Source organism: Nicotiana tabacum, chromosome 13, assembly GCF_000715075.1.
Source record: "Nicotiana tabacum cultivar K326 chromosome 13, ASM71507v2, whole genome shotgun sequence".
NCBI classification, from domain to species: Eukaryota; Viridiplantae; Streptophyta; class Magnoliopsida; order Solanales; family Solanaceae; genus Nicotiana; species Nicotiana tabacum.
Window position 1 is genome coordinate 90,013,557 of NC_134092.1, and position 11,745 is coordinate 90,025,301.

The 11,745-nt window shown below is 39.4% G+C and overlaps 1 protein-coding gene across 2 annotated transcripts; it reads left to right on the forward strand.

The window, feature by feature from the left end:
- Positions 1–1,419: 1,419 nt before the first annotated feature.
- On the forward strand, positions 1,420–6,284 carry LOC107788033 (uncharacterized). 2 transcript variants are annotated; one of them, XR_001648525.2, is made up of 5 exons: positions 1,420–2,076; positions 3,732–3,887; positions 4,004–4,353; positions 5,641–5,762; positions 5,895–6,284. XR_001648525.2 is itself a non-coding variant. In XM_016609673.2 (4 exons), the coding sequence occupies exons 1-3, from the start codon at positions 1,516–1,518 to the stop codon at positions 4,325–4,327; spliced, it is 1,041 nt and encodes a 346-aa protein (XP_016465159.1). In that variant the 5' UTR covers positions 1,420–1,515; the 3' UTR covers positions 4,328–4,353; positions 5,641–5,868. The 2 variants fall into 2 exon arrangements, 1 of the variants encoding a protein (XP_016465159.1); XM_016609673.2 differs by lacking the exon at positions 5,895–6,284 and having other exon boundaries at positions 5,641–5,868.
- Positions 6,285–11,745: the final 5,461 nt, after the last annotated feature.

An 11,745-nucleotide genomic window follows, 5' to 3' on the forward strand; every position in this document is an offset into this window, starting at 1 on the left:
TAGTTGTCGTTTTACTAGTTTTATATTTTTTTTTTCTCCATCCTATTATTTTATATGTGGTCTCTAGCAAAACACTTAAAAAAGGAACTCCAAAACTTTAAAATTTTATAAAATAAGTATTCCTCTTAATCTTAAATTTATGAGTTTTCTTCTTTCAAATCCGAAACACTTGGGTCTTAATGGGATTTGGATTGAGATCAATTATTTTTCATCTTTTTTCTATTATATCATAAAAATTTGTGTTATTATATGGTTATTAAATATAATTTAAATTTTTTTACTACTAAATTATGATGAAAATTTTGTAAGCATTGCTTAAAAAAATATGAGATTTATGATTTTAATTTTTGGGAACTTGTAGTTTATTTAACCTTATACTTATGGGATATAATTTATCTATTGAAGATATTTTTTAAAATTTTCTTATTCTGATTGATTTAATTCCCTTGCTGAAGATGTTATCTTACTTGTGTAAATTTATATTTAATGTACAGAAAAGATATAATTTTCTAGTGAAAATATTGATTTTACTTGTGTTGTTATAATAAAAGTGTTATTCCTTATTTAAAATGCCAATTACGTTTGTTTATTTTATATATGAGATGTAATTTTTATATTTGCAAATACAAAATACCTATTAGGTTGACCCGAATAAACTCAAAAAACCCGAATACATTAAAGAAATTTATGGCACCCGCCACCTTTAAATCCTAGATCCGCTTCTGCATATTCCTGATTGTACTTAAAAGTATCAATATAAGCTATAATGCTTTACATCAATTCTGTTTTTAACCTTTGTCTTATATTTGCTACTCCCTCCGCTTCATATTAGATGAAGTACTTTCCTTTTTAGTCTGTTCCAAAATGAATGACACATTTCTAAATTTAGTAATCATTTACTTTTGAGATACCTATATTACCCTTACCATCCCTCTTTCAAAAATATGACACGGACCCACTGAATTTAAGAGTAAACATTTTGTGGTGTTTACTCACTGGATCTTTGATCTTAGAGTAGCTAGTAGACTCTAGAATTGAAGGAAAGTTTTTTGACTTAGTTAACGTGGCAAAGGAAAAGATGGAACATGTGAGTCACATTTGATTTAGTATCTACTTTATCATGATTTTCATTAAAAAGCTAGCATATAGGCCCATAAGTGTAAAATTGGTACTTAAAATAATTTGACAATAGTATAATCATATTTATCAAACTCAATGCTCAGTCAAATTACGAGTATTATGTATCACATCGATTCTTTTGTGTAACCTTTGTTTAGAATTGCTAGTCTTTTGCAACTCTTTATAACATAGAAAGTACTCGTAGGAAGCGTTAAAAATCCAAAACTAAGGGGGGCAAATGTAAGAATCTGAAAACTGGGGTACTGATCTTGTAAAATTCATATATTTCTAATACAACAACGAACAACCACTCCCTCGCTCTAAAACCCTTGGCGTCACTGCTCATTTCACTACTAAATCCCAATTCTCCGGCGGCGGCGCGTTCTCCATTCAGATATGAAGCAGAAGAAATTGCTAGCCTTAGGGTTCGAGGGTTCCGCCAACAAAATCGGCGTAGGAGTAGTGGCACTCGACGGCACAATCCTCTCAAATCCACGGCACACTTACATTACGCCGCCGGGACACGGTTTTCTCCCGCGTGAAACCGCGCAGCACCACCACCAACACGTGTTACCCTTAATAAAATCTGCCCTAGAAACCGCCGGAGTAACTCCGGACGAAATAGACTGTCTCTGCTATACGAAAGGCCCTGGCATGGGTGCGCCGCTGCAGGTTGCGGCGGTGGTTGTGCGCGTGTTATCTCAAATGTGGAAGAAACCTATCGTTGGGGTAAATCATTGTGTGGCCCATATTGAAATGGGTCGGATTGTAACTGGAGCGGATGATCCGGTTGTGTTGTATGTGAGTGGAGGAAATACTCAGGTTATTGCGTATAGTGAGGGAAGGTATAGGATTTTCGGGGAGACGATTGATATTGCTGTGGGGAATTGCTTGGATAGGTTTGCTAGGGTTCTTACTCTGTCCAATGATCCTAGTCCTGGGTACAACATTGAACAGGTTAGTTTAGCTAATTTGTAGAAAGTAATTTTTTTGTCCCATTTGCATTAAATTTGGACTTGGCTGTTTTTGTTTTATGAAAAAACAAAATCTTTATTCAGAAACTACGTTAAACTGGACTTCTAAATATTAAAAACATGTATAAGAACAGTTCCATCTCAAAAAAAAATATATGTATAAGAACAGTTAAGTAAATCTTGGTCAAAGAAAAGTTTTCGCAGACAGTCTAAATAGTGATTATGTGTTAAAAACAGATGGGGTGCAAGGTGTATTGTACTAACTAGTGATAGTTGCGTGTTTTCGCTTGATTTTCCGATTGGTTTGCTTGTCATTGGCCCTTTCCTTTATCTTCCCGAGCCGAGGGTCTACCGGAAACAACCTCTCTGCCTTTTTAAAGGTAGGGGTAAGGTTTGCGTACACATTACACTCCCCAGACCCCATTTGTGGGAATATACTGGGTTTGTTGTTGTTGTTGTTGTTAGTTGCTATCCTTAATGTAGGTACTGAAATTCTTATTGCATTTATTGGTATAACCTATTGGATGAATAGCATACTTTTCACAAAAAGGGTATGATGATGTTAAAACCTGCTTAGGAGGTGCGAACAAGGTAAGAGGTTTTGTGGGTTGGGGAGAGAGAGGATAAATTTTAATGTTTTATATACCTTTTCATTGTTCTGAAACTGTAACTTAAGAAACCCGAGAACAAAGTTTGCCCTTTTCAAGGGCTAGGGTTATGCACTGTTTAATAGATGTTTTCATAATATGTCTGCATATTATTGTACTTTATTGCTGGTTTGTCTATGCCTCCTCTTAGTTATCATATTTTTCTGTATATTTTACCATGTGAACACTCCTTTAGCTACTGTAAATCGGGACCTCTAGCTTTACAATCTAGTCTGCTTGTTTATCACCCATTTTACCAATTTTACCACATCTACTACCTCCTTCATTTACAATTTTAGAAGTTAGCATACTGTTCATTAATTTACTTTTGATCAACCCGCTAACTCAGTAACTAAAGGTGTTATTTAACCAACTTTAGATATAAGGGACCCCGAGAAGCGAAGGTTGCTTTGACTAATATGTTAATTTGAATTCTAAAGAAAAAAATTAATATGTTTGATTAGGAGGGAGCGATAGGAAGGGGCGCATGACAAATGAGGTCCCTGTGTTGCATCTGATTTATGAGGGGTTGGGTTTGATAAACAGGGATCTTGTTAGTATATTCTTTCGTTCTTATACACTGTGCTCTTCTTATTCCTTTTGCGTCTTTCCTTTATTGTTGGGTTTGCTTCAGATTATAGCTGACTGGACCTGATTTATTTTTTCCTTGTATGTTATAGACTTGTAATCATCGTGTATTTTTTAGTGTTTACATCTCAGTTTAAAGTTTGGAAGGAAGGGTAATTGATTTAGTAGAAGCAAAATACTAGTGATGGGTGATATAGTTTTTATACCCTTGAGGAGAGCCTGTAAGCACCATTTTATATTTGAAGCTTTTTATAAGTTATTTCACATAATTTGTTATCTGCTGACTTTTTTAAATCTGTATTTGTCAGTGTAGCTGGTTCATGCTTTTGTCTATTATGATAATTAACACAAGATTAACAAAGGAATTAATCAGAGATCTCATCATTGTTTTCCTTCTCGTCAGCTTGCAAAGAAAGGGGAAAAGTTCATTGAACTTCCATATGTTGTAAAGGGAATGGATGTGTCGTTCAGTGGAATACTGAGCTACATTGAAGCCACTGCTGAGGAGAAGCTGAAAAATAATGAGTGCACACCAGCAGACCTTTGTTTCTCTTTGCAGGTCAATATTCAGATTTTGACTTCTTGTCTTCAATTCAAAATTTTACGCTGAGTCATTCTTAAAATCCAAAATGCAAAAATTTTGATTGCCATCTCTTTTGTTTGCAACTCTTTTAGGAAACTCTGTTTGCGATGCTTGTAGAGATTACAGAAAGAGCAATGGCACATTGTGATAAGAAAGATGTGCTAATTGTTGGTGGTGTAGGATGCAATGAGCGCTTGCAACAGATGATGCAAATAATGTGCTCTGAGAGGGGGGGCAAGTTGTTTGCTACTGATGACAGGTACTGCATTGACAATGGAGCAATGATTGCTTATACTGGTCTCCTAGAGTATGCAAATGGTGCATCGACTCCGATGGAGGAATCAACATTCACACAGCGATTTAGAACTGATGAGGTCCTTGCAACTTGGAGAGAGAAGGAATCAGCAAAAGTTTGAATAACAGCTGGGTATATTGTATTGAGGTATCTTCACTCTGTTTGCTTGGTTTGTGATTACATTTGAAAGTGACATAGTTTTTGAAGTCTTAGATTTTATTTTCATGAAGTTACATTTATAGAGATTAGAAACAACCCAAGCAAATGTGTGTCTTTACTTCAAGGTGCGCTTGTTTTATATGGATAAGAACTGGCATGATTAATGTTTATAAGAGAAATGAACTTTGTGTGTGGGATAACTCTATCCATTGATGAAGGAGACCCAAGTGCTATTGAACACATTCCAGGGAAAAGCATTTGTCTATAGTGATAGTGATCCATCATCTTGACTTGAGTCTCCACCATATCTATTTCCTGCCCGCTTGTAGCGGTTGGTTAGGCTAGGCCAGTTAGAACCTTTCCGTACTTCTGGATTCTGATTGAACTAGGGAGGATCGATATTGCCGGGGAAGATTGTTCTTCCACAGCTGGCTTGTTAACTATGGTCTCTTGAAAGTTTCATTCTTTTACGAGCTCTCCCAGCCAACAACGTGCTAACCTTAAGCTTGCAAGCACCTTGGTCACATCTAGGTTCCTATTTAATTGCTCTATTTGGGATGGAAAGAAAAAGATCTGCCTTCTGTGGAAGAATCGCTCGAAAGCATGCGATGGGCCTTCCCTTTCTTTACGTCATCCACCACCCTGTCCTATCCACTCTCCCCAAATCTCTACTCGTAATTTTAAGAAGACGCTATTATAGGGACTCTTGACACCAAATATTTGACCTTTAATCTATCCTTTCTCATGCAACTACTCATGTAGTTCGTCATACTGTAGCTCAAACTAAATATAGTAAACATTCTCATGGTTCTTTCTTATGATGAGAATGTATTTTAAACTTAAGAAGCAAACCATCAAGGCATCGACGTATAGAACTTGGAGCGTCTAGTAATGTATTTCTTGTTTAGGCACATGTTTAGGTCCTTTTTCCTCTAGAAGATAGTGTTCTTGTTATTCATGTTTGTCGTGCATTTTGATCAATAGTCATTATGATACCATATTTGTGAGAGGTATGATGTATGTGTTAGGAATACTGAGGTTGCTTTAGTCAAAGCTCAAGATCGTAAGTTTCTTGTTAATAAATATTTTTCCTTCTGGCATACTATAGTTTTCACTTCATTTCATTGAGGCTGTTCTAAATTCTAAGAAGTCTTTGTTGTATTAAGCAATTGTACAGTTCGGCACTGCTGAATTGAACTCTCTGAAGGTCTTTGCGCTTCTCTTTATAGGCCTTTTTAACATGTTCTAATGACTTGCATAATTTGTCTATGGCAGGAGAAGATGTAAATCTTATTTGGTATCTTCAGTTTGTTACACTTTCATGGTCAATCCGTGTGATTGTATTGTACTCTATTTATCTGCCCATGGCGGCTTATAATGGTCAATCCATGTCAACTGTAAGTCGTACATGAACAGTTTGTGCACTAGTTACACATTACCAGAAGATTATTGTAACATATTTTTATACATTATTAATACTGGAACTGCCACTACTTTGGACCCTTTGAAAGCTTATGATCTGCTTGCAGCCTCTGAGTGCTTGGGCCGATTCTTGAGCGAAGGGCGTATTTCATAGCTAATCTTGAAGGTTTGGGGCTTGATTTCGGGTATCTAGGAGTGACGGTGGTAGTTTTTTCTGGTGTTCGTCAGTGCTGGTGGTGGTGGTGGTAGTTGTTCATTGCTACCTGGTCAGTAGCACAAAGGGTCTGGTAGGTGCAGTTTGGGTGACAGTAGTAGCTGGAAGCTCCGAGGGAGGGGGTGGAAGCAGCAAACACTTTTCCTTCTACTTCAATAATTTTCCTTTCCAATAGTTTCTCACGCTTATTGAAATTATATGCACCAAATATTAGTCAAAACTTGGATGACTTACTGCAAGCAATGTGTGGGTCGAGTTAATGCAAATTTTCATTATGTCTGAACTTTATGTGGAAACTTGATTGTTTTCTCAGATCTTTTATTTGTTATTTAACTTCAAAAGATTCATCAACTCAAAATCCGAACAGTTGAATTATTTTGCTTGTATCATGAATAATATACTTTGTGTTCTTTTGAAGAAGTATAGTGATTGAGTTTTGGTTCTTTTACTCGGTCGTTTAACTCAACCCCTTGACTAGTAGAGCTGAGTTTATTTTCTGAGCTTTTAAACAAAGACGGGCACATCGATTAATTTAGGGGAATTGCATACCTATATCTAAAAGGAATTACAAAGGAGATGATGTAGACAAATGTAACAATAGTCACAGGGGGATTGGGTTCTAGTGAAAGGAAAAAAAAAGTAATGCACTTTGTTTGGTTTTACTGTCATGACAGATCACCAACCAAAAGTTATTTGAAACTAAAATATTATCTTAAATCATCTATGTGATGAATGTTTGCGAGAGTTGGCACAAGAAATATGGAACCGACTCCAGTTGCCTTATAATATTGGTCAAATGGTGCAGCCTATTACTACTAAGGAAAATGTGGAATAGCTTACAGATAATCGGCAAAACCAACTCAAAATCTTCCAAGTTTGTTTGCTGTAAATATGGCTTACGGGAAGAAATAAGCATTTCAATTTGAAAAATTGTATGCCAACATTGGTCATCCCATAACACGACTTTTTGAACCGTATCTACCGAAGCTATTTCGTGTCGGGGGAAGCGGACATGGACGTGAGGCTTGACTCACAAGTCTTCCCCAAGAGAGGAAGTTACCTTGGGTCAATTATCCAGGAGATGGGGAGATATACGAGGATGTCGCGTACCGTATAAGAGTGGGGCGGATGAAATGGAGGTAGAATCTTTAGTCCTGTGTGACAAAAAAGTGCCACCGAAACTTAAAGGCAAGTTCTATAGAGTGGTGGTTAGACCGGCCATGTTGTATGGGGATGAGTGTTGGGCAGTCAAAAATTCTCATATCCAGAAGATGAAAGTAGCCGAAATGAGGATGTTGAGATGGATGTGCGGGCACACTAGGCTGGATAAGATTACGAATGAAGATATTCGGGAGAAGGTGGGCGTGGCTCCCATGGACGACAAGATGTGGGAAGCGAGGCTTAGATGATTCGGACACGTGTGGAGGAGAAGCCTAGATGCCCTGGTTAGGAGGTGTGAGCGGTTGACATTGACAAGTATGAGAAGAGGTAGAGGCAGGCCTTAGAAGTATTGGGGTGAGGCGATCAGGCAGGACATGACGCGACTTCAGATTTCCGAGGATATGGCTCTTGATAGGTAGGTGTAGAGGTTGAGCATTAAGATTGAAGGCTAGAAGGGAGTCAAGCGTTTTTCTACTTTGTACCGGGGGCGGGGCTAGCGTGATAGTGTTTCGCCTTGGAATGTTAGTGGTTTATGTAGTGTCCACACTATTTTTTCGTTTTTTCATAGTAGTGGCATTATTACTAGTTATTGTTATTACTTTTTCATTTATTTTCTGTCTCTTACGATGTTGATATTATTTTTTTGACTTCTGTCGTTGTCACTGATCTATTATTTATTTTCGTCTTCTTGAGCCGAGGGTCTTTTGGAAACAGCCTCTCTACCCCTTCGGGATAGGGGTAAGGTCTGCGTACACTCTACCCTTTCCAGATCCCACTTGTGAAATTTTACTGGGTTGTTGTTGTATCTACCGAAGCTACTTCTTCTATAGACGAAATGTGGTCTTGAGAACACGAGCCCTAAAACTTTAGCTAAAACTACTACTCAAGAACAAATCCCTCAAACAGATCAAGAACGTTGCATGTATATATTCTCTAATTCTTCTTCACTCATAAATATACGACATTTAAATATAGTAAAAATGTTTGCTGACACTGTAGTTTTACTTGATTACAGAGCATGCTATAAGTGAGATTCCAAGGTACACAGTGTGAGCTATTAGGATAGCCTCAGGCTTGTCAAAAAGAGTTGCAAGTAGCAGATAAATTTCGTTCAGTTCCAACTGGCAACTGGCAGCACCTTTTTCCTTTTTCTTTCTTCAATATTCTTTCTTCCATGATGTTCCGTAGTTTCTCTTTAATGAGAGATTCCACGTTCTTCTTTGAGTGGAAGCCTCGACCCGAGTGGAAGTGCAATGTGTCTGGAAATTTGAGATTGTAAATGAATTCGAGTAACCATCCTCATCGCCTCTTTCGTATAAGTTCAAAAAATTTATTCGTTTAAGAGCTGAAAGGCTATGGTAATTAATTATGCTTGCATTATGAATAATAGAATTTATATCCTTCTGATTAAGCATCGTGATTGAGTTTTAGATGTTCAGAGACAACTTCTTGACTAATAAAATTAGAGCTAAATTTTCTGAGCTTTTAAACTAAGACCGTCACATTCTGTTTAATCGTAAAACGGTACAGTTGACTTTATAGCGTGATTTATAGACAAACAAATCGATTTGATCCCAAAAATAATAAATGAATAAATAAAATACAAGACTTAGCATTGAAATCAAAATAAAATAGCAGATAGCTTGGTTCCGGGAGCAAGGCTTCCGGAGGCAGCAATAAGAATAACGTTAGACAAAAAATAAGTATTATTTAGCTCGGAATAGTGTGTAACATAAGTTTGTTAGAGATTTTCGTGTCCTACAATGGTTGTTGAAGCCACTATTTATAGTTATACCTAGGGAACAAGGTTCAAGGATCAAGCCCCTCTTAAATGACAATGATGGGGGTTAACGGCAGGCCATGAATGCCAGAATTCTCTGTATCGACTGAGTATTTAATACTGAGGAATATTCTTCATTGAATGTCATCCGGTGACAAGTATTTGTTTGCTCTTGTTGATAATGTTCCCTTCAGGATCCCCGGTGCCAACCGAAGCTATTGTCCTCGGTCTTGGTTTCCACTCGCTTCATCTTCCGTCTGCCCTTCCCCCCCTCCCCCCCCGGTTCCACGTGTCAACCTGTCATTCGAGCATTTAATATAAACCGATTTTACCCTATACAGATAGTCCGCCTGCTTTCCGGTGGCACATCTTTGTGTCACCGGAAAGTTGGTGAAGATTCCTTTCTTGGCGGAAAATTTTATGAACCTTTCTGAAAAGTTTCTGACGCTTGATAAGACGCACGTCTTCTCGCATTTAATACCCCGGACACGTGTTACTCCACGATTTAGCAATATTTTTACCGGTTCTCGAGGTAATCATGGTCACAATTTTAGCCGCATATTCCTTTACTTATATACCTCATTCTTCTTATTTCACTTCTACCAGTTTCATAAACTCTTCTCAACTTCTCTGCATTAAACTTCTTTCTGCTTCTGTCTTTCTTTGACCTTCTTCAAAAAACTCTTATCATCCTCTGCTGATTATGGCTTCTTACACTTATTCTTCCAAGAACTCCGATTTTCTCTTCGGTGGGGGCCCGAAGAGGAGCAAAGACAAAGAGGTAGATGTTGATGTTGATCCTCCTACAGTGAGCACCATTATCCCCAAACATCTCAACACAGCCAAAGACTTCGAAGAGATGTTTCCTACTTCAAACTCTCGCACTTGGATTGTTGGCAAATATCCTTCCTCTATTCACCCTTCCAGTATTCCTGCTGTGAATGAGAACTGTGACTGCCATGCCTTGAACATCATTGCTCCTAATCTGGTAGAGCGAGTGACCTTCACTTAGAAGGGTTTTACGTATGTTTACATGTATCCCTTCACTTTGGGCCCGTTCTCATTGAGCGGGGGACTTGACCCCATGACTTTGGAGTTGTGCCACCGGTACCAGATTTGTTTGGCACATGTGGGCCCTTTAGTGTGGCGAACGGTAGCATGTCTGCGGCGGATGTGCCAGGAAACGAAGGAGCCCCTCACCTTGGCTCATATGATGAACCTCTACTCCCCCAAGATCTTTGGGGTGGGGTGGGGGGGGGGGAGTTAATAAATTTCAGCAAGCGTGGCCACCATGCTTTGCTCACCAGCATGGATGACGACAATGACCGTGGGTAGATGGAGTGGTTTGTCGTTATTGCCACCAGAGATATCATCCCGGTTACAACTCCGTCTTTCCCCGAATCCTGGACTCATTCACGTAAGTTCATAATTTATCCTTTTCTCCGAAAATATAGGTTGTTTCATGTCCTTCTTCATTCATTATTTCAGCAACTCGGTGGACACCTCCAAGGGTTGAAGGCCTGGAGCGGTGGGTTCAGAAGATTCTAGACATCACTACGCCAGAGACCCGCCAGTGGAAGGAATTGGCCCCCAAAATACGGGTGGAGGGCCAAGAATCACGGTAAATAAAATCTTTCTTTATTCTATCTTTGTTAATGAGTAAATTTGCTAACCCTACCTTTTTGTTTGATTCAGGTCTCCCACAGAGTTCTGTTTCCATCCCTGAGGAGGATGTTTTGGTTGATCCCGCAGAGGCTGGGAGGTTATTGAATGAGGCTCTCACCCAGACGGGTGCCCTCAGGTCTACTTTCGGTACAAGCGCTTCTTCTCGGAGTCCCCGACTAGAGAACAAGCAACAAAAAAGGCGGCGCCTTTCCTCGGTTAAGGGTAAAAACAAGAAAGAAAAGTAGCACCCGAGCCAGCCGCAAACACTGTGGTTATCGACGATGACGAGGAAGCCAGTGATGAAGAGGCTTCCCTGCAAAGGAGACAACGACCTTCATCAGCTCAATAGAATGCTCAGTCTGAAGAGCTTAGAACCCCAACCGAGGACGATGCCCGAGAGCTATGGGAGAATTTGACTTAGTGGAGAATACTGATTCTCCCTTTCCGGTCCCGGTTGCTGCTTCCGGTTCTATGAGGCCGGACACTAGGTCTCTTCTGCCTTCGGTTGGTGAGCAACCAATAAACAGTATTGCCTCTACTGCAGCAGCTTCTCAACCTACAACACCATCAACTTCATCTCCTTCCATGCCGGCCATACCTTCATCACCAGCAACTGCTACATCTCCCCCACTGACCGCAGACGTTAGAGAGGAGGATGTCCCTCTACCCCAGTCACCTAACCACGAGAATTTGGGGCACAACTACTTGCCCCCTTCTGCAGATCCCTAGGGGAGGAGGAATGTCTCACTCTCGGTGTCAATGGAGTGCCATCTGCTGTCCAGGCTGATGGAAATCGCCAATTATCTGAAGATGCTGGCTTCAGAGAAAGATAAGAAGAAAATACACTCTCTTTCGGGTGAGTGTATAATAAATAACACCATGCACAATGCATCAATGATATTGTACTTGTTCTTTTACTGCTTGTTTCTCCTTGACTTATTATGGGAGGGTTTCTAACTTTGGTATTTGCTTCGCAGGCCAATTCCTCGCTTTTGAGGACCTTTAGAAATTGATCCTCGACAAAGAGAGACTCAAGTCTGAGCGGGATCAACTTTTGGCCGATAAGAATCAATAACTCTGCGCTCCTCCCGGTGCTAGAGGCGAAAGCCACTGAGGCGAGTGATCTTGAGGCCCGACT